The sequence below is a fragment of the Petromyzon marinus genome, chromosome 39, assembly GCF_048934315.1.
Source record: "Petromyzon marinus isolate PM22_M1 ecotype Great Lakes invasive population chromosome 39, UKy_Petmar_22M1.pri1.0, whole genome shotgun sequence".
NCBI classification, from domain to species: domain Eukaryota; kingdom Metazoa; phylum Chordata; class Hyperoartia; order Petromyzontiformes; family Petromyzontidae; genus Petromyzon; species Petromyzon marinus.
Window position 1 is genome coordinate 17,695,115 of NC_133705.1, and position 22,216 is coordinate 17,717,330.

Consider the following 22,216-nt stretch of genomic DNA (forward strand, 5'->3'; position numbering starts at 1 on the left):
GGCCCCACACCGGCGGTGACCTGGCAGCCCACCGGGACGTGACACAATCAACTCGGTGCACGGCAAGCGCAGCACCGGCACTGAGGAGCCGCAGGTCTTCGAGCCACGAACACTGCCCGGCAGCAGCAGCGGCCTCGAGCGGTGCCGGCGGCGGTCACGTGGCAGTCGTCGAAAACCGCGGCGGTGGCGCTTCCCACCATTCTCAGCACCGCCGAGCGGCGGTGGCTGCGAGCGGGCCCTCCTTGATGGACGGCGTGGCATCGCCTGCGCGCCGCAGGGATGCGTGAGCGTCTCGGCTGGTGGTGGTCGGTGGCCGAGCCGCGTGGCGGCAAAATGTCCAAGGTGTACGCGCTCGAGCTGCTGGGGCAGCAGGACTCGGGCTCCGAGTCTCAGGTGCGACTCGAGTACTGGCTCTGCCTGGACGGGCGCGACGCGAAGTCTCCCTTCCCGGCCGCCGCGGTGGTGGCACGCCAGCCCCTCGTGAGTAGTGCGGTGTCAATAGTGCCTGCCGCCTGCTGGAACTCAGCCCTGTGCGACCTGCCGGGGCGAGCGCCGGTAATTGGCATCTGTGTTGGGGTGGCAGTAATTGATTTACACCGAGGTCTGGTGGCATTGCGTTGAACTTTTATCACAGTTTGCGGCACCGTGTTGATAGGCAATTGCGCTTGTGACTCGGATTGGGTTCCCGTGCTGTGTCGTACCCGCGAGTGCTGTAGAGCTGCCATAGAAAGGAGCTGTGATTGTCACGGTGTAGCCTGGCTGCTCTGTTCATGCTATGCTCATACCAGACCGGTGACAGATGGGTAGCGAGATATAGACAGACAAATAACCTAATTATAACCAGGTGAGAGACCGACGGTATAAGACTTTTTTAATGAAGACAGCAAACTAATGCAGATATTAAACAGTTGATGCAGGATTCGTGAAATAAACTCGCACATGAAACGGCCAGCTTCTGCATGTTCACTAAACAAAGGAGGTCAGAGACAAATAGAATGCAATATCGAATAAATAAATAATATTTGTAAGAAATATATAAAAATGTAAAATACTAATTAAACATAAATATAAAAATGTTAACATTCAGATTCAAACGGGGTAACATTGTTAGATTTGGTTAGATATTCAGAGTAGTAATTATTATGAATTGTTATGCTTTTTTACCCAGGAAAGATTGAGTCTCAAAACATTTTTTTCTGGAGGGTCCTGTCAAAGTTTTACAGTAAGGAGTGATGTTGCGGCCTTGTGTAATCCCAGTTGAGTAACTTTCAGTCGATGTTTCAGCATTGGGAGACCAACGTGAGTTCCACTTTGTGCTTGTTTAACTTAAGAGTTGTGTATTAAGAGTGTGAATTGAATTAATTGGGACCCGAGTTCCAACCCTGCGATAAAAGCAGGTTAATTTAACACGTAGGCTTTTGCGACCAATATTATCAATAATGGAGGTTTTTTGGGTTAGATCGCATAAATATAAATGTGTCATTAAACCCACCACCAGCCGACACAGCCAATTAGTAAGGGTTTGTCACGTAAACAAAACATGCCAATTCGTTACTAGTTCAGCACACCAGTGTGTTGGAGAGTAAACCCACAACATTTACAATTTGAGTACGACGTTTCGCCGGTAATTACAACCGGCCTCATCAGGTGACAACCAGAATTGTAGAGAAATCCTCCTGTTTCGGTTTAAATAGAGGGATAGATGTGATAAATAAATGGGGTTTACGTGATAAACTTAACTAATTGGCTGTGTCTGGTGGTGGCGGGTTTAGCGACACATTTATATTTAATCCAAAAATATATATTATGGATAAACTAGGTTACATTTCATAGTATAATCCGCGCAGCAAGAATAAGTGCCCTCTTGTGGTTAGGGCAGGAGAAGCAAGTCAATGGACAGCTCTTGAGCTGGTTCTGAGGGCCGTTCCACATCGAACGCCATCACCATCACCACTTCCGCCATCATCGTCATCATCATCGCGTATGACCAAATCACCTGGAATGCACCCGATCTCATCAGATCTCGTAAGGCAAACGGTGTTGAGTCTGGATTGTTCTTGGATGGGTGATCACTGTAGATATTACAGTTGTGATAGGCTGCTGCAGGCTACATTGTCTGCAGAGGATAGTGCAACAAAAAAACATTGTTGTACTGCACTATGCTCAAATGTCTATGCTACCCACCTTCACCAGCCCACACTGACCAGCACGGTGAAGTTTGGTCAAATAACTTCCATAACTCATACGGTATTGGCAGCCCTCATTTAACTGCAGACTGACATTAGGTCTGTACATGTAGACCATCATCACCGTAAGTTGTCGTAGCTATCATCTACCCACTGCTAAATGAAGGCCTCCCCATGCCATCACCATTCCTGCTTGTTCCATACTCACATGCATGCATTTTATATGTTGCTTTTACTGCGTATGTAGTTTATGCAGGATGTGTCATTCTTGATGTGAATTTATCCACGGACACGGCCAGGTCAAACAACCGCCGTTGGTGGCCGTGCCAGGTACAACACCGCCAATGGACCTGGAGCACCAAGGTAGCTATTGAATCAGCCACCCAGCATAATGCAGCCATTGAAACGTGATGGCCAAGTATAAGGAAGCTGTTGTCGTGAAATTAGGTACAATGGCCGCTCCTGGCACAGGTTGCGGCCTTAACATTGTGCATAGCTACTTGGGCCAGGTGTGGTGGTGGCTGAGGGCCTCAGATGGCACCCCTAGTTGTGGCATATTCCTGAGGCTAACAAATTTGTGCTAGACGCAAAACAGGGACACATGGTGAGCTGGCAGCACCTTCGTCAGTCCCTCCAACTTTTACATAGCCACGCCAACTCAACCATGACTCCCCCCCCAATCCACCCCAGGAGGTGAATGGCCTCTTCTCTCTTTCTGACGTCTCCGTGCCCACTGCTCATTAGCCCCACTCAACTCCTCTGCCAGCCCCTCCCACTACCCAGGTAGCTCTGCCCACTACCCAGGTAGACCTGCCCATTACTCAAGTAGCCCTGTCCACTACCTGAGTTGCAAAAGCTTCACAGGGGACACAGAGACAGAAACTATGAAGACGTTCGGTAATTTTACGTCTACACTGCACAGGCTGCAACTGTAGGACCGGGAAGGAACCCTGCTGGGGCCAATGTAGCCCTACTGAGCTCACCAACCCAATCTCTGCACCAGCTACCATGTCCAGTGGGGCCTTCGTGTTGCAGTTTAAAGGGTGATAGATGGAGGTCTGTGGCCATACCAGGACCTTAATGTACCAGTTTATGTGCATTCCACATGTCACCTGGTACATGAATCTATAATGGAATGCTTGTCAGCATTCGGGGCATGTAGCGATCTCCAATGCAGCACTGCAGGGGGAGTTTTCTGCCTTTGCTGGATAGATCTGGGATGTCCTGGGGAGACCTAGGGTGGGTAGGGAGGTCTGGGATGTGCCTCGGAGACCTGGGTTGTCCTGGGGGGACCTGGGATGTGTTGGGAGACCTGGGATGTCTTGGGGAGGCCTGGGATGTCCTGGAGAGATCTGGGTTGAGCAGGGAGGTCCGAGCTGTGCCGGGGGTTTTGAATTGTGCTCATGAGTCCTGGGATGTGCAATGGGAACTGGGAGAGCTGTGCTGCCTGTCTGGGTTCTCCGTCTGTCGCATGCGTGCGCGCGTTGCTCAGTCTGCCTCGCTTCCTGAGCACGGGGAAGCAAACAATGGCTCCTCGTGTTATTCCCAAACAGAGTTTTCCCCACCGTGTTGTGACTGCTCCACCAAGCGGGGATCTGCCGCCGGCGTGCGCGGGATTATTGTTCGGGGGAAGCTGCTGAAGCATTCTCGTGGTGTTTGTGCTGCTGAAGAATTCTCGTGGTGTTTGTGCTGCGGCGGCCGCCGTAGCTGGTGTTGCGATTCTTATTGCGGCACGGGAAAGCGGTAACAGATAATCACGCGGTGTTTTCCCCTGAAAACGAAACCACGCTTTGTTAGTGTTGCCTGTCATTGATTTGCATTTGAGGCTTGTGTGTAAAGTATCAACAAAGCTGGTAAAACAAAACAAATGTGGTGTTTTTATCGACGCATTGCACATTCCTCTCTGCCCCGGGGACCACGATTTATGTAGAAACTCATGACATGGGGGATTGTAGTGCCGATGCGCCTGCATACAAGGGGCTCCGTGACATCCCAGTCGTGTCGGGGCCCTCGTGCTGGCAGCCACGCCCTCGTGCTGGCAGCCACGCCCTCGTGCTGGCAGCCACGCCCTCGTGCTGGCAGCCACGCCCTCGTGCTGGCAGCAAGGTGAAGCACGGCCCCGGAGAGCTATCCTCAAGAATACTAACGGAGTGGAGCGCTATCCTCAAGAATACTAACGGAGTGGAGCGCTATCCTCAAGAATAATAACGGAGTGGAGCGCTATCCTCAAGAATACTAACGGAGTGGAGCGCTATCCTCAAGAATACTAACGGAGTGGAGCGCTATCCTCAAGAATAATAACGGAGTGGTAGCCAAGAGATTGAGCTCATCCAAGAGGACGTCCACTCAGAAGATGGAGTGTTGAAATCAGAAGCAGAATCAGAATCTTTATTTATCCTGGAGAAATCGGATGAGTTTTGAAGATCTTTTTCACAGATGTCCAGTAGGGGTGGGTGAGAAAGTTACAACAGTAAACAATTCAAACAACGATTGGAGTGCAAAGTATTGGAAAGTTAAACAAATCACTAAAAAATAGTTACGTTAAATAGATAAAGTATATAAGTACAAATTGCAAAAGTATATAAATTCCTATTTAAAGCTTTCGTGACTGCAAGGATTCATCTTCTTTGGTTCTTTCGGTAAAGTCACGTAGAATGAGAATAAAATAATACATTTATAAAATAACACAATAAAATTCTCACGACGTTTCGGCCACAACACAAGCGGCCTTCATCAGGTGAAGGGACGAGACTGTCTGGAGGACAGCGCTGGAGCGCTGTCCTCCAGACAGTCTCGCACAGCTTAAAGGTCGCGATCTGAGCGTGGCTTTTTCGCTCCAGCGCTGTCCTCCAGACAGTCTCGTCCCTTCACCTGATGAAGGCCGCTTGTGTTGTGGCCGAAACGTCGTGAGAATTTTATTGTGTTATTTTGTTTTATCAATTTATTATTTTATTCTCATTCTACGTGACTTTACCGAAAGAACCAAAGAAGATATATAAATTCCTGCCGATTTTTTAACAATAAATGCAAGCTTGGGCAAGGCAGAAAAACAACAACAGTCCCAGACCACAGCAAGACCACACACACTCCCTCAATAAAATTGCACATTAAAAATGTAATATCGATAGATGGGTAATTATCAAAGTTACAAATCACATTGGCAAATGTGGTTGCATGCAGCACTAATCTTCAGCTTCATGATATTTCCCAAGGAAGATTTACGATGTTAAGGGAGGAAACAAGTTTGTTGTTCCAAAACATTGGTGCTGCAATGGCAAAGGCTTTGTCACCTATTCCAATTCTCGTTCTTGGAATAGTTAACAGGCAATTAGATGAACGTCTTAGATTTCTTGGGTTGGACAGTGGGGTTCATAAAAAAGCGAAGTACAGTATTGTGCAGATTTATCAACAAGGAATGTATGGGTAAACAGCGCCCGTTGTGAAATCAGCTCGTGTGCAGGTGGGGGCTCGTGTGCAGGTGGGGGGGCTCGTGTGCAGGTGGGGGGGCTCGTGTGCAGGTGGGGGGGCTCGTGTGCAGGTGGGGGGGGGGGCTCGTGTGCAGGTGGGGGGGCTCGTGTGCAGGTGGGGGGGGGGGCTCGTCTGCAGGTGCTTTGGGGGGGTTGTTTCATTGCAGGACCCTGAGAGGTGCTGGCCACTTGGAGAGGCCTTCAACCAACAGTTGATTGGCCATGGCTGATGATAATAAAGCTCAGCCAATGTTAAACAATCCGCTGTTAAACGCTAAACAGAACAAGTGTGGTTTGTTGCCTCACATGCATTCTGCCCTGGCTCTCACACCCTACCTATATATTATACAAACGTTTGTGTAATGGCTGAGATTCATATTGGGGGGGGGGGGTGCAGGGGGTAAGCCCTCAGCCCCCTGCCCCCCCCCCCTACCCACACGGCTCGAACCGGCATTGTCTCCCTGCAGTGCCGCGCACACGCATCCTCCACGCGTTTTTATCGTGCGGAGGAATTTGCAGTTCACTTTTGTTCTAAAGCATGCGACTTGAGGTGCTCCGCTGGGGGCGGGCGGTGGGACAGGAATAGCGCTTTATGAAGAGGAATACTTTGTAAACATGTGTAAACAGAGCCTTGGAGGATCAGCGGGACCCCGGGGAGGAGAGGGTTATAAGCGGAGGCTGTAAGTGGAACCCCTCCTTGCAGGAAGTACACTGTGTATGGGTTGCTATCTCCCTGTACTCTCTTCAAACCTGCGCTGGCGAACCTGAAATAAACCGTCGCGCGCCGAGGAAGGAAGAATCCCCTCGACCCCCCAGGACTTGGTGCCGCCCATGTGACTGTTTACCCTGGACACACCAGCAATTGAGACGTTTTTGCTGCTCTGAAGTCAGGAGTTGACTCACGCAAACGCGCTCTAGTTTGTTTTAGTTTAGTTATTTGGGTGATATGTTTGCATAAATAAAATATTCAAGCCGTTCCCTGGCACCTGCACCTCCAGGTGGCCTACAGATGGAGCTTTTTGTCCCACGGAGTAGAGAACTTGCTGGTCACATCACCTCATCGTCGCCCCTTCTGTGGCGGCGATGACGATGCGTTGACAGAACATCGACGTACGCCATCCTTCAAATGGAGCCGTCGAGCCCGTTTCCCTCAGCGGCATCTCTCGCAATGAGTAGACCATTGTGTTCTGGTGACTTGGCCAAAAGTCTGTGAAAAAAATCACGCAGGGCTGAATGATGGCACAGAGCCTCCTGGCAAAACCCAAATGAAGGAGCAAAGATAAAGAGAGAGAAAGAGAGGAAGGAGCCTTGGGGTTTCACTGCGTTTCATCTGCGCCTCTGCGGTAGAGGGAATGTGCGCAGAACGCCCGCTCTGCGGAGATGAATGCCACTGTGGACAATGGGCTCCTGTAACACTGGCACTCGGCCGAGCTGTGGCTGGCACGCAGAGAGGAAATCAAGCGACGTTAACTTGAGCCGAATGCTTTGGCGTGGGGTAACTCCCGACTTGAGAGCAGCAACGCAGGTGAACGGGTTTCTGTGTCTCCGCTTGATTAGGTCGATACAGTATTATGGCAATACAATGCGGATTTATATCATCATCAGCATCAGCCATGGTCAATCCACTGCTGGATAAAGGCCTCCCCAAGTCAATGCCATAGCTCAAGCTTCTGCTGTATAACAATCCACTTTGCACTTGCATGGGAGCTGATTTCATCGTTCCAGCTCCTCCATGGACGTACTCTCTGATGCGTTCTATTCCTTGGCTGCCACTATGTCACTATTCTTGACCATTGGCCATCGTCCTTTCTGACAGCGTGTCCTGCCCAAGCCCGCTTTCTCTAAAATGCGATCGCATCTCAAGATGCTGTACAGAAACAGTGGGTGTGTTTATTTTCCAGAGAGAGGGAGCAGTGGTCGCTTACAGGTGGAGGAGAAGAGGACGGTCTTGAGTCTGGACTTGAACAGAGCCAGGAAGTAGACAGCACGGATGGCTAGGGGAAGTCTGTTCCAGTCGATGGGGGCAGCAGAGGAGAATCGCCCCAGCTCGGCATCCAAGGCCAGCCCTACATAGAGGACTTCACTTGAGAGTTTCTTTGTGTTGGCTTTGAACATCCCTGATGCTGCTGTCTGTGGGTGTCATGCACGTGCGGCCGATGGAGGAGGCCGTGGCGTTGGGTGTATGGATGGGGGGATGCACGACGCCACTCTTGCTCTGGCTGTGCTATGTGTGCGAGCCATCCAATTGCTCCAGCAGCCTCACGGTCTCAGTTCAACTGCAGCTCAGATTTCACTCGAGTCTCCTCCGCCTTATGGCACCACAGACAAAGGCTCGGACAATTGCTGCGTGTGCGATTCCGCCGTTGGCCCGTCGCCACGGATAGGAATGGTTTGAGTAAAGGAAGGCTTTAACAAAGCGGTATTTAATTATCACTATGGGAAATCCACAACAAAAGGCTCCGCACACTCACTCTCACCTGTTGGAGGCTCGGCCCTCGGAGTCCTGCCAGCCGTTAGAGGCCATCGTCGCCACTCGTAACAGAATCACACCTCCTTTGCCCACCCCTTTGTCTGCAGCTTTTTGTCTGCTGAGGACATTTTTAATTAAAAATAGAGAGGCATGGCCCTGCTGGCTTGCGCCACTGCCGGCTGTATGGCCACCGCTAAAGTCGGCTCCAGAGGCCCTCTAGAGAGTATTTTGGCTTATTCTTCAACACTGGAAAGATGTCTTGGAAGAGGTGGGAGTACCTACACTTTGCCCCACCGCATGCAACTTGCCGATAGACCGATCTATTGTGTATCCTTCAAATGTATTCTTCGGTATATGTACGTATATTAAACTTCTTTCACACCGTAGGTAGCCAACCATGCTAATCGGAGGTGCGGGGGAAGGACAACAAACTAAAGACAAAAAACTGTCCTATAGAAACGAGTGGCTTCCTAATATCGGAAGGAAGAGCATTCCAGACGGCCGCAGAAGCGCATCTGAACATGCCAGAGCTGCTGCGAGGATGGCCAGAGTTCGCATGATGGTTTATGCTCCTTGACGAGATCAGCAATTGGTGTTGTTGCGTTGCAGCGCAGAACGCGGTCACATTGCATTGGGTGTTGATATGACGTGGAGAGGGGGAAATGCTGTCCAGTGGAGGTCGTGGGTTCGATCTCAACCCTGAAGCATGCTGTATATTTGGAGTTTGTGTGTCTCTCTCTCTCCCCGTGGTCGTGTGGATTTTTTTCCGGGTTCTCCGGTTTTTTCCTCCACATGTAGAAACAAACATACATTTCGCTTATTTGGCTGCTATAAATTTCCACTTGATAAGCGACTTCGCTTCTGAAAAAGAGATATATAGCTCAGTGGACCTTACCTGGTAAAATAAAAAAATATTGTTTTAACATAGAGCAGAAGGCGTGAGGTGTGGTGGTGTGGTGCATGGTGCCCTGTGCTACAAACGCAGCGGCCCGATATCGCGCGATAACCACGCACGGACCTGTGGCCCTGCAGGGAGCTTACAACAACCACGGCTATTCATCACGTCCCTCACAGGGGCAGGAGGACAAGCGAGGGAGGTGCGCATTGTTCAGCTGGAGGGACTGAACAGGGTTATTGTCGGCAACACCGCTCCGATGTGTTGTGTTACTGGGCTTGACCGGGTGTTGTTTGGCATGGTGATCGATGTTTCACTTGAAGTGCTTCGGTTTCTTCAGTTCCTCAAGAAGATCCCAGCATGTGGAGTGAAACGTCAGACATCATGCCAAACCGCATGCGGTATGAGCCAATGACACATGGGAGAGCTGCACAGCACAACGGTGAAAACATCCGCAGCTATGTCAGGGTCTCCTAGTCAACATATAATTATCATGCTTGTTTATCCAGGTGAGCCTCACCGAGTCTCAAGATTTTTGTCAAGAGGGTCCCGCCATGTTTTAGTGGTCATGGCCAATGTTGCTGTTAGTAATCCAAATTGAGTACCTGGAATTTTCAGGTAATTCTTCAGTCGTGGGTGCCTTTTCCAAAACCAGTTAGGGGCCGTCCATAAATGACGTCACGCACCTGGTGGGGGGGTCAGACATTTGTAACGATGTGTGACGAGGGGGGGGGGGAGAAATGTGACGTCACGTCAAAATGCGCAACTTTAAATAAATATAGACAACACGTTCTCCTTAATTAGACTTTTTGATAAATGTTTGTAACGTCATATTTGAGGGGGGTCTGACTTTTTGTGACGCCGTGTGACGAGGGGGGAGGGTCAAAAATCCTCCAAAATCGCGTGACGTCATTTATGGACGGCCCCTTACATTGTGTGGGTTTTTTTCACTATGGGAGGAAACAGGAGTGCCCGGAGGAGACCCATACAAAACATGCGGAGAACCTAGAAACTCCACACAGAAAGGCGCCCGAGTAGGACATCAAACCCAGCACGAGTGTTACCACTATGATACCCTGCCCAAATATACATCAGGAAATTGAAATGCCCTCATATAGAGGGGTTAATCCATGGCTCCATATACGGTTAAATGGAGATATTGATTAATCTCTGGAACCAGACGAGAGACTTAGAAAGCTTTCCTCGTATGCTGTGCTGTCAGTGAGGCTGGTGCTGTGCCACACTCTGAGATGACTGTGGGAGCAATTGAACCTGATAGCGGGACCCCGGGGTCCCGAATAAACGGAAATAGAAATCGTAATTAATTATTTAATACATTTTCGTTGACTCCGTCCCACCACGCACATGAACGACTCGACTCACCTGGCGCGGATCGTTCTGTTGTCATGTCGTGTTCAAGCGCAGCGAGGACGAATGCGCAGACGAGCTGAACAAGCGAATGCACTCCATGCTTGGGTATGGGCAGGATCATAACAAGTCTTATCCAAAGCTGCTCAAACTGCCTACACGACTTAAGTCCCTTATTTGTCATAACGGTATGCATAATACAGTGAAACTGCTCTCTTATCTTCATTATTATTTGTGAACTACCAATGTTTGCAGCCAGGATCAATCGATGACAATCCTATTACCTGCAGATATTTAACAGATGAGATGCGTTGCACCGTTAATTCCTCCTGTTTGATAATACTTCTCTTGTCCGCATGCATCTGTGCAGATAGGTTTTTTTTGCGGTTAAGCCATAGTCCCCACATACCGCTCGTATCAATGCGGATAAGAGGAGCGGCGACCCACTACTCTGTAGAGTAACATTGGTATAAACGCTTGTTACAATATAAACAGCGCATTGAAAACGCGTACTATTTCATGTACTGTTTACAAAGTGTGTCACAAATCCACACTGAGGAACACGATGATTGACAGAAGTGTGTACATTATTTTTTCGATAGTGTATTTAAATAGAGGTACTGCAGGAAAGTAGTTTTCAGTTTTAAAGGCATAGTTTAACAAGACAAATCTTGCCACCATCCTTCACACCCATTGGTGAAAAAGAGCAAAGTTTTTGTTTACATGATAATATAATGTTTATGCGAGAGCCGGGGGCTTATGGGACCCAGGTGTCCCGCCATAAGGTTCAATTGCTGTTCGTGAGCAGCACCTCTGATGACCGGCACGGTGCACCAGGGAATGGTGCGGCGAATGATGTGCTGACTCTATACACGCCGCACGAGGGCGACTGTCGGGAGTCCACCGGGAACAGTTGTGACCGTGGCGTCGGAGGGTGGCAGTGTGTGTGTGTACTTGGGATGTGCGTATATGGGTGTGTATGTGGGTTGAGCGGTGGCGCAGAGGTTAGCGCACTGAGCTGTGACAACCCGTGTTCTATTCCCGCTCGTAACCAATAACAGCAGAGAATATTTGAACCGGTCCTGGGCCTCCCCTAGGTTGGCTTAGCCTTAAATGAGTACTGGATGCGATGTTTAAACATCAACACTGGGTAGACAAAGGCGACCGGACATGGTGTTGCCCACTCCCCCACTTATTTGCCGTGACCGCCTTCATAGGTAGCATATGTTATAAAGGTCCCTACTCTTTGGTTCTTTTGGTAAAGTCATGAAAGCTTCAAATCAAGATTATAAAGGTCCCTTTGAAAACACATGCTACAGGCCCCGCAATAGCTTAATCCGGCACTGGACGGAGTCGCGACGACGTCTTCGAAGCCGCAGTCGACCCAAGTAATCATGATTTAAACAAAAAATCCTTGTTTTGGAAATATATTTGAATGTTTTCCCAATGTTATCCCAGTGGCGCTAATCGGTGTCACATTACAATTAGATGAAGGATCCTTTAGAGTCTCTCAGAGAGCAGTGCAACCCTTCGTGTTACAGAACAGTCCACAGAAGTGGATGTGACGGAGCTACCTCTGAGATACCATCAAGTGAAGACAAATTGTCTAATAAAATAAAGTGGCGGCCAGTACGTCGGTGCTCGCTTGCCGTTCATCGAGGGATGTCTGGGTAAAAGGATTTAAATGTGCGCTGAAATTAAACACAGAGCGATCTTATCACAACCGACATGGCTTGAGATAAGTAAACTATTTCTGCATCTTGGTAATAACTCAAAAGGAATGTTAGTTTAAACACAGATAACGGAGCCTTAAATATAACGCTCTAGCATTGAAAGAGAAATTGTTATACATTTTAGATATTATTTTGAGATGTGACTCGGTCTGCATTAAGAGCTGAGAGGTCCCTCAAGCTAGGTAACAACTGGCTGTGGCTTAGAGATTTGCCTTTGTAAAATATTAAAATTGTCAGTGAAATACATTCTCACTCCCGTGCTGGTCTTCTCTGGGCCCTTCTCTCCGGAGTGGGCAGGGTGTTCTGTGCAGTGGTGATGCTGGGACAGATGCAGCGGAGGAAAGTCTCAGGATGAGACACCATATGCGTTAGTATGCACAGCCGCAGGTTTTGGTTTCATATTTTACCGTATCCTATTTTACTGTCTCCTAGTTTAGCCCTATCCTAGTTTACCATATCATAGTTTACAATATTCTATTTTACCGTATCCTGTATTACCGCATCGTATTTTACCGTACACTTTTGCCATCCCAAATGATAAAGTCCACGCGGGTTGCAGAAAGCAGCTGCATGACGTTCCTGCTCGTGTCCACGGTTTTCTCGCAGCACTCTCTGCGCATTCGCTATCCCTCTGCCACGGGGGTGTGCGGCACACACGGGGTTACCGATCGGAAGCAGATTCACGCCGCGTGACTTGGTGCTGTCCATGCCGAGATACGCCCCGCGCCATCCGACACCTTTCCCACGTGCAGCTCGCCGGCGCACAGTGCCCCACCGAAGCAGAGTCTCTGGGCTCTGGCTCTTGGTTGAGCGACTCTTGGCTACAGATACAGGAGATCATCTCACTGAGGAAGGAGAGGGATGAAAGGATAGGCGAGGGAGGTGGTGGCATAAAGTAATAGGAGGCCGTGGGTTCGATTCCGACCATGATGCCTGTATGTCTGTAGTTTACATGTCTCTCCCCATGGTTACGTGGATTTTTCCCTGGGTCCTCTGGTTTTCCCCTCCACATTTAGAAACATGCGTTTAGAGTATTTTGCTGCTATAAATTTCCACATGGTAAGCAACTTCGTTGAGCTAACATTTGTGGCCAGGTCGCTTCTGAAAAAGAGCTACATAGCGCAGTGGGCCTTACCTGGTAAAATAAAAAGTTTTGTTTCATTACCGCAATGGTAATTATGGAAGTGGTCTGCCGGATATAACAGGATCAGTGAGATATTCCCAAGGAGATCTGCCACCAGGGTTGACTGAGATGATCAATGTGAAGGATTTGGCCTGAGTGGAGAGAGACCAAGAGAGGAAATTCAAGGTGCCTACTTTGAGAGAAAGAGTAGCTAGTTCATCATCTGCTCACTTATAATGGTGTTGGCTGTTCGAAATTTCACACCATTTTCTCAAAGCCAGACTCACTCTTGCGATAATCAGACATCGACGCAACTCCCGTGAACGCGACTACCTGGCCCCGGAGAGGCAGCCGAGGCCTGCCCGGGGGGGGGCCTGTGTGTCTCCTGGAGAGGTGCGCAAATATGACTGCGCGCATGGCCGTAGGTAAGCGTCGCATTAACCGGGCCATGTCCGTAAAGCTGGCGGGCCACAGCCACGTGCCTGCGGGAAGTGATGGTGGCGCACGGAGGCTGTGACGTTGTTCGATTGCAGGCTCGGTGTATCCTGACAGGGGGATGCAGTGCCAGGAAATATAATTAGCTCATCATTAGACCTGAGAGCCGATGACCACTGCTCCTGTTACAGGACGCCTTGAAGCGGCTGGGCTTTATGCTGGTGCTTTCCCGGCATACTCGTCGTCTCTCGCCGGCCACAACAGTGGCAGCAGCAGGGTAAGTGCGCATGGGGCCGAGCGCTGGAGCTGGCCATGGTGACCCAGGGCAGGTAGCAGCGAGGGCTGCCCCCCGCCTGCCCGGCAGCACAGATGTGATAGCCAGACTGCCGCATCTTGTTGCTCAGAATAGCTCTGAAATCCATACCTTGCCATCTGAGTGAGTCTCTGGCACTCGCGCTACCTGGATTAGCGGCATTGGCGGAGCAGTGCGTGCACCACAGAGAGTGAGGAGGAGGCGAGACGTGCGGAGATATGCGGAGAGACAGCTCCAACGCGCCGCGCTCGCTACGGTGGTGAGCGGCCGGGAGCCACCTGGGGGCCGTCATGGTGCAGCCCGACGGCCTTCCATGATGGCTGCGGGGGCCAGCGTTGAAGAGATAGAGCGGTGGGCACGCGGCGAGGAGAGCGGAGAGGAGGATGGAGCAACGGTGCCTTCGGTGAGTGAGCGTCCCCGGTGCTAACGGCTCACGTGCATGCGTGTCTGCGTGCGTGTTTGCTCGTGGAGTTGTGTATGTGCGTTCATATCTGCGTGCGTTCATGTGAGCGTGTCTACGTGCATGTGTGAGCGTGAGCGTGCATATGTGCGTGCGTGTGTGTGAGAGTACATGTGTGTGTGCGTGCATGTGTTCATGGGGCCGGTAGTGTAGTGGTTAGCATGCTGCGCTTCGAACCTGGCGACCTGAGTTCGATTCCCGCTCACGGCCAACACCAGTGACGATTATCTGAACTGGTCCTGGGCCTCCCCTAGGTCGACTCAGCCTCAAAATAAGTACCTGGTGCAGTGTGTAAACATTGGCACGTGATGTACATACATCATATATGTTGATTAACTGTGAATAACCCAACCAATAATATATATCCATTGTAATTTATATTAATACATTAACCCCTCTCCTTTGGTCTTAGAGGGATAAATGGGATAAATATATTGAGTTTCCATGACAAACCTTACTAATTGGCTGTGTCGGATGGTGGCGGGTTTAACGACACATTTATATGTATGTGATATAACCCAAAAAAACCTCTATTATGAATAATATTGGTCGCGAAAGCCGACGTCTTAAACTGGGGTTTGATGTTGTAAGCAGTTTGGTTGTTAAACACAGCATGGTTTGGACTAAACAGTGGCTGGTATAGACCAAGTCCTTAATATGAGAGGAGAAATCAACGAGTGAAGTTCACAGCAACATGAATGTATAGATGCAAGTGTGTATGTTGAACTTCTTTAGCATTGTACGTCGCCAACCATTCTAATGGTATTAGTGATAGAAGAGCAATAAGGCGACTGAGCGCCGCTTGTGAGTGAGTGATCGGAGTGAATCGGTGAGCTCGAGTAATACATGTGGCTGCATATTTTTCAAAAATAATTTCATTTTTAAGTTTTCAGAAAATGGGGAATTTTCCTTCTTTGAGCAGAAGTGGAGCGAGCCCAAAGCGCCGCTCGGTCTTGAGACTTCACTGTCGCCTCCTCTCATTGTGCCCTCAATGTATCGTGCTTCGTGTCTGACGGGTGCCTCATTGTCAGAGGAAACAATATTTCCTATTCATTACAACACAAATGAAAGCATTATTCAGTTTAACACGTAGGCTTTCGCGACCAATATTATTCATAATAAAGGTTTTTGGGTTAGATCGCGTTTATTTATAAATGTGTCGTAACCCTCCACCACCTGACACGGCCAATCAGCAAAAAAAGTGTCACGTTGACAAAAGACAAATAATTCACTACTTTAGCCCACCGGTGTGTTGAAGAGTGAATCCACATTTACAGTTTGAGTACGACGTTTCGCTGGTAAATACATCCAGCATCATCGGGCAATTCGCCAGAATGGTAAAGCCCTCGCTTGCTCCCGGTTTTATATAGAGCAGCAGGGTGACGTCATCACTTAACTCATATCAGGTGCAGTGATTAGAGGCGGAGGGGGGGGGTAGGTAATTTTATAATCGATTAGTAATCAGTTATTGGTTATGATTAGTAATGAGTTGTAGATTAGTAATTCTTTAAATCAAAATGTAATGTGTATTATTTAATAATACGCTTCCAGGCCGCACTAAGCCTGTAGCTGTCAGAGCGATTAAAGTTATTCTTGTTCCTCTCAATTTCAGTGGATTCTCTAATTAGTCTTTACCAGTAATAATTAGTTTTACACACCACTGCAACATTGTCAAAATCAATTGAGTGTCCTTGTTGACAAGCATGTTCTGCCACTGCCGACAGTTGTGTTTGAGATAATTTAATATTTCTCTGATGTTCTTTTAGTCTTACGCTGATGTTACGTCCCTTCTGCCCAATGTAGCAGCTGCCACATAAACAATTAATCCGATATACACCTTCTGTTGATAATTTATGTACGACACATTTATAAATTTAGGTTAATTTTAACCCAAAAACCTTTATTATGAAAGCATTATTGTTTGATAGATTTCTGCAAGCCTTCTGTGTTGTGATCTTAAATAATTTCCTGTAATGAATTTCGCTCAGTTATGTTATTGTGTCATCAGCAAATCTCACGTGGTTAACGCTGTCCACGGGTATGTTTGTGCTTTCATTTAGCTACTGCAATTTTTGGAGAGAAAAACATCGAGTGTCGTTTGTGATTAACTTGGACAAAAGTGTGGCTCTTTGACTGACCCCTTCTATCCAGGATAAAATTAACTGATTAATTGGTGATTCCGCTGCTGCATTGGCAGTGGTGCACTAGTACAAATAATAATAACTTAACACGTTCATCAGTCATACTTTGGTCTTAAAAATAAAAGTATATTTATCTTGCCTTCTATCGAATATGTGCGTTGAGTTAATGTATGATGAATAATTAGTTTGTTTTGAGTTAGATCATCGTGTAGTCGGTGTGATGTCAGCGTTCAGCATTAACCCCCACCACCCAGTGCAGAGCCAATCGAGGCGTCTCGCGAGGGCAGACGCCCCAATTGCATTGGGTTTGCAGCAAACCACCGGATTGTTGAAGAGTGAGCAAAATGTTTAACTTTTTTTTTATTACAGCCAGCATCATCAGGTTTATACAAAGCTCAGCTCTTGTGTGCGTTTGTGTTTTGCTCTCGATAAATATGAGATAAACAGAGTTGTGTACAATAAGTTCGTTTAACGTTTGAAGATATCTGTCAGAGAGGCACAACTGGAAAACACATTGGAGTGCTTACACTGAGAGCTATATTGAAGTCGGACCGGGATTTACGTGATGACGTGTAAGATGTGGACACGAGCAGCTTGGAGTACTTTTGTAAAGCTGAACTGAATGAAGATTAACAAATCGATGTGCCCAACGGTGGAAGTGTTTAATGAGTGTGCATTACCTTATTTGATATATGGATGAGAAATAATGTAATTGACAAAATACATGGTACAAAAGCTGAAAAGTTTGCAACGAAGCGTGGAGAGGTACACCCTCAGAATTACAGTGAGAGATAGAGAGAGGGGCATGTGGATCCGAGAACAAGCGAAACGTCATTACTTCGTATTACCAGTTCGGAGGCATGATATTGGGCAGGAGGAGTCATGTCTAGAAGGGATTATTTAGTTGTTATTATACTTGTTTACCCAGGAAGACCTTTTTTTCAGGAGGGTCCTGCCAAGTTTTTGCAGTAGCAGGCAATGGTTGTTATGTAAATCCCGATTGAGTAATTTGCGAAATAGTTTCTAAAACTTGGTAAATTTGGACCGTGACACTGGCACACAATGGCCTACCCTTGCGAATGACGTCATGGGGATCTTTAGCATCCACTGTGAAGCAGACGGTGCTCATGATCAGATGGTTCATCAAGGTGGCAGCTAGATTCAAAACGCGAACCTCTGCAACAAGCAGTGCACGCGTTACCTCTGGGCCATGAAATCTGCTCATGTGCAGGAGCTGGATGGATCGTTACATCGCTGAAACACGGGCGACAGTGAGAGGCCTTGATCCAGCAGTGGATAGATCACGGTCGATTATGAGAAACCATTAAGCGTATGAGAAACCATTAAGCGTAAAGCGTTATGAATTTGAGTTTAAAACTCAGAATGGCTGCGCCAGTCAGAGCCCGCGTGAATACCCAAGGCCGGCCTCTCTCCTCGTGTGAGCAGCGCTCTCAAGGGAGTGTGTGCATGTGACACATCCCATGCGCGAGCTTCAGCCATCCCATTCAGCGCGCCTTCACGTGACTAATGTAACGACGTCGGAATCCGAGAGGAGAAAATGCGCTTGCCAGGCTTGCCACAATAATGGAGCGATGCGAGCATCTCTTGTTGTGGATACGCGTCCCTCTATTGCTGCGCTTTGTGAGAGTGAGCTCGAGTCTCCTCGTTTAAGGAGCCAGCAGCCCCTGCGGTTGCGTGCGGAGCAGAGAGTGCGTGCCCCAGGCAGGGCAGAGGGTGTCAATTTACTAACACAACTTAATTCCTTATCAAAGAATAATTTTAACGCTGCTCACACACTGAGACATGGTAAAACACAATGTGTCTGATCGCAAAAACTTCACGTGCACTGTCTCGGACCGTATTCGTGAACACAAGGCAGATCTGAAACAGTAGGACCAATACCTCGGCCGTGGCTGATCATTGTTTTAATGCGGTGGCTTCACACGAAATTGATTTATCTAAGACGAAGGTACTTTGCAAGCCCACTGGCTATCAACAAAGATTCGTTCATGAAGCCATCCATATATATAGACACAGACACAATTTAAACCGAGATGGGTACAAACTTAGCAATCATTGGAAGGACGTTATTAACAGTTTAAGTCATAACTGGCTGTGATATTTACATCATTCCTTCCGATGTTAGTAGTTATTTTCGTTACATTAACAGGTTAAATGTCTAAATGTCTCACTCACACAGCCACCGTTGCTCGTTTTCCTCGATGTGGCGGTGGCTCTCCGATCTTACATTTACATGCCAATTTCTCACTTTAACATGACTAGCCCCGCCCACTTCGCTTATGACCCTTGGGCTACACCCATTTCAAACCTTGAAAACATCCTCCCTCAGCAGTTTTCCCGCAATTTTTTCTCCCGATGACGATTGCATGTGTTGCGATCGAAACGTCGTAGTTTTTTTTATTTTCTTTGAACCTATCGACGTGACTTTACCAAAAGACCCAAGAATAATAACAAGAAAATGCATACTTTTCTCCAAAAGTTAAGATCTGTATGTTTCACGTTTTTTTCATCATCATCAGCAGCCATAGCCAACTCACTGAAGGCCTTCCCAAGTCACTGCCACTTGTCGTGATTCTGCAATGTAATAGTCCACTGAGGACCTGCACACAAACTTCTCACTTCATCTCCTCGGTGGAATGTTTATTTTACCTTGTCCCAACAGTCATATGTAGACCCGAAAACAGAGTGCATGGTTAAGACACACGGACGCTACAGAATGCCAACATCTCTACGTGGACTCAAAACTCTTGCCTCATTCCGTGCCACTCGGAATGTCAGCCCAGGTACAACCGAGTTCCGGCTTAGGATCAGCACCAGTGCCCAGGTCTGGGTCACCACACCCCATGAGCTGCAGAGGCCCCCATGGGCCCAGCTTCTCCCTGTCGTCCGTCTTCTCGCTCTCGGTGACTGGATTGTGGTGGAATCTGGACAGCGATCTTTAACAAAATGCAGTTTAAGGTCGGCATAGGTTGGGTTAGTCTAATATTAAATAAAATCTAAAATGTTTGGACTTTTCCACTGTGTAACCTTAACACAAACACAGACGGGGAGTTCAACAAAATGAGTGGCGTAATCTTGCTTCGGCATTCACCCCGTCATGTCACATCTGCTTGTGAGATCGTGGAACGGTTTGGAAAGAGAACCCCGGGGCCCGTTTCTGGAACTGCAATGGGACCACTGTGGGCAGGCCGGGCCGCCATGGAGATTTCGGTCCTCAGACCCAGCCTGGTGCCGGCATTTGACCAACTTGGTTCTCCAAACCATAGCAATGAGGCTTGAGATACAGACAAGGATAGTAGTCTTAGTTTGTGAGTTCAGGGCCAAATGATTTGCGTTTGTTGAGATGAAGCCTTGATCCGTTGCATAACTCAGCTGTGTTACACTGGACCTTACACAGGCAACACACAGGACATCACTTCTTCACATATTCAGCTACTCACGTTTAATTTTTAACGTGCAGTCAATTATAATATGAATGAAAATGTATAGCCCTTTGTCAATCCACTGCTATATGAAGGTCTCCATCTGCCATTTTGGTTGTCGGGGTTGTTTGACCATACTTCCCCATGCTGGTTAGTGTGGGTTGGTGAAGCGGCCACCCAGAACCGCTTTTGATACCACTGATCACTGGTGTTATCCGTGGCCAAATATGTAACTCAGAACACGGAGTTCACAATGCAGTGGTTATGGCGAATGCCAATGGTAGTGCATTGTCTTGAGACGTGAATACATCATAGTCGTGCGTCTTGTGTTGCAGTCGAAACGTCGTGAGGATTTTATTGTTTTATATTTTTATTATTTTATTGTTTCCCTTCTACGTGACTTTACCGAAAGAACCAAGAATATAACACTCATCGTTAATGTTGCGTTTGGCTCATGTCAGTTACAGGCTACACTTGTCTTTGTGTTTGCGAACGTGCAAATGCGTTATTAAATCTTAACCAATAAACCTTCAACTATCTTCATGAGTGGGTTCATCTTCGTAAAGGGTCTCCCCATCTTCATTCTGAGTTTACGACGCTTGCAGTCCATAAAATCTGGATACTTCCGTGGCTTGTAACGAAACAGAACATAATACTTAATTGGAAAAACAGTCAATGTTTATTTTTGGTGTTTAGGAAACTTGGCCGTGGGCGGTTTGCGATGCGCGCTGGTCACGCGGGAGTGGGGGGGAATGTATTGATAGCGTATCGGTTTTAAATAGTTGGGTCGTGCCATCCGCTGTGCTGGTGCTGAGCATGAACCAAAGTGGTCCTCCACTGTTGATTGATCGCGGTGCATTGCTCTTTATTCCCCATAAATAAAGCCATTTGTATTTTTAAACAACATATGTCCATGTGTGTAATGCGCGTTGGGAACGGTGGTATAGTGGTTAATGCATTGCGCTACGAATTCAGTGATTTGAGTGTGATTCCCGCTTACAACCAATAAGACTGATGAATAGCACCTCCGATTAGCATGGTTGGCTTCGTACGGTGCAAAAGAAGTTCAACATACATGTGAATATATTTACCAGTCCCGAGCCTCCCCTAGTTCGACTCATCCTTAATTGGGTGCCTGGTATGGTGTGTACACATCAGTACTGGGGAGACAAATGTGCTGGCCACCCACCCCTTTGTCAAGCATGCCGGACTGCATAAGTGCTCACGAACAGCACTTGCCCCACAGTATGTTAAAGGCTACATGAGGGATCTTTCTCTTTCTGCAATACATACCTGCATGTGTACACACAAATATACCCATGCACACATACACATTCCTCAGGATGGCCATGCAGCCAAAAGGTGGAGTCTTGCTTTTCCTGTCTGAAAAAGAATTGTTTTAAATTTCACGTCCAAGTCAGTGCCAGTTTTGATATTGTAACATATACACGGTCATTGTCTTGGTAACATAATTAAAGCCCAGCACACAGAAGCTTGTAAGTTAATGACTACATTACATAAGAGTGTTTTTTCAGCTTTCATGGTTTCTAAGCGTTCATACGCAGCAGGCTATTTTGATAGATGTGACCGCCGCGTCTGACGTACCTGCTTGTTCCTGTAATTCATTTGCGTGAAGGTTGACCACGCGTGCCGTATGTATATATACGTTGTGCTGATGTTATCTGGATGCGTGTGATCAATTAAGAAGCAACAATTGCACTCAATACTATGAGCATAGAGGAAATCATTAACACTGCCATACGACAAAACAATATCGAGTAGTCCGACGTTTCAGGTAATGGTGCTTCTTCATAAGAGGGCAGAGAGATTCACCAGCTTGTTTTTAGAGATCGCCTGGGACAGTAAGAAAGTTGAAAAATGAACAAACAACTTTAATTGTCATTAATGATTTCCCATCAGCAGCCACTGCTTCGGTAAACGTAGTCTTTTTGGTTAAACGGCGTCTGTCTTCCATGATATTTCTTCTCATGATCGTTAATGTACAAATAGTTTACCCATTCGTAAACTTCAAACGTGAAGCAAACCATGATAATGCACTAATAAACCAATTTGAAATAAAAGTAACATATTTCGTCGTGTGTTCAAGTAGCGGGCCAGTACTTTTTCTGAAAAGTCAACATTGCCGTTTCCTGGAGGTCACCGTTGCGAACGTGCGCGGGGC

General features: G+C 47.6%; 1 protein-coding gene across 5 annotated transcripts in view; it reads left to right on the plus strand.

Annotated features, from left to right (window-relative positions):
• The window catches only part of LOC116950414 (chloride channel protein 2-like), a 97,676-nt gene that overhangs the window by 11,869 nt on the left and 63,591 nt on the right, over positions 1-22,216 (plus strand). For 3 of the 5 annotated variants that reach the window (XM_076072981.1, XM_032968129.2, XM_076072979.1), the window contains exon 3: positions 13,869-14,393. The exons of the other annotated variants lie outside the window; for them this stretch is intronic. In XM_076072981.1, coding sequence (XP_075929096.1) covers positions 14,304-14,393 — 90 coding nt within the window. In that variant the 5' untranslated portion in view covers positions 13,869-14,303. The remainder of the gene's footprint in view (positions 1-13,868; positions 14,394-22,216) is intronic. 5 annotated transcript variants of the gene reach the window in all.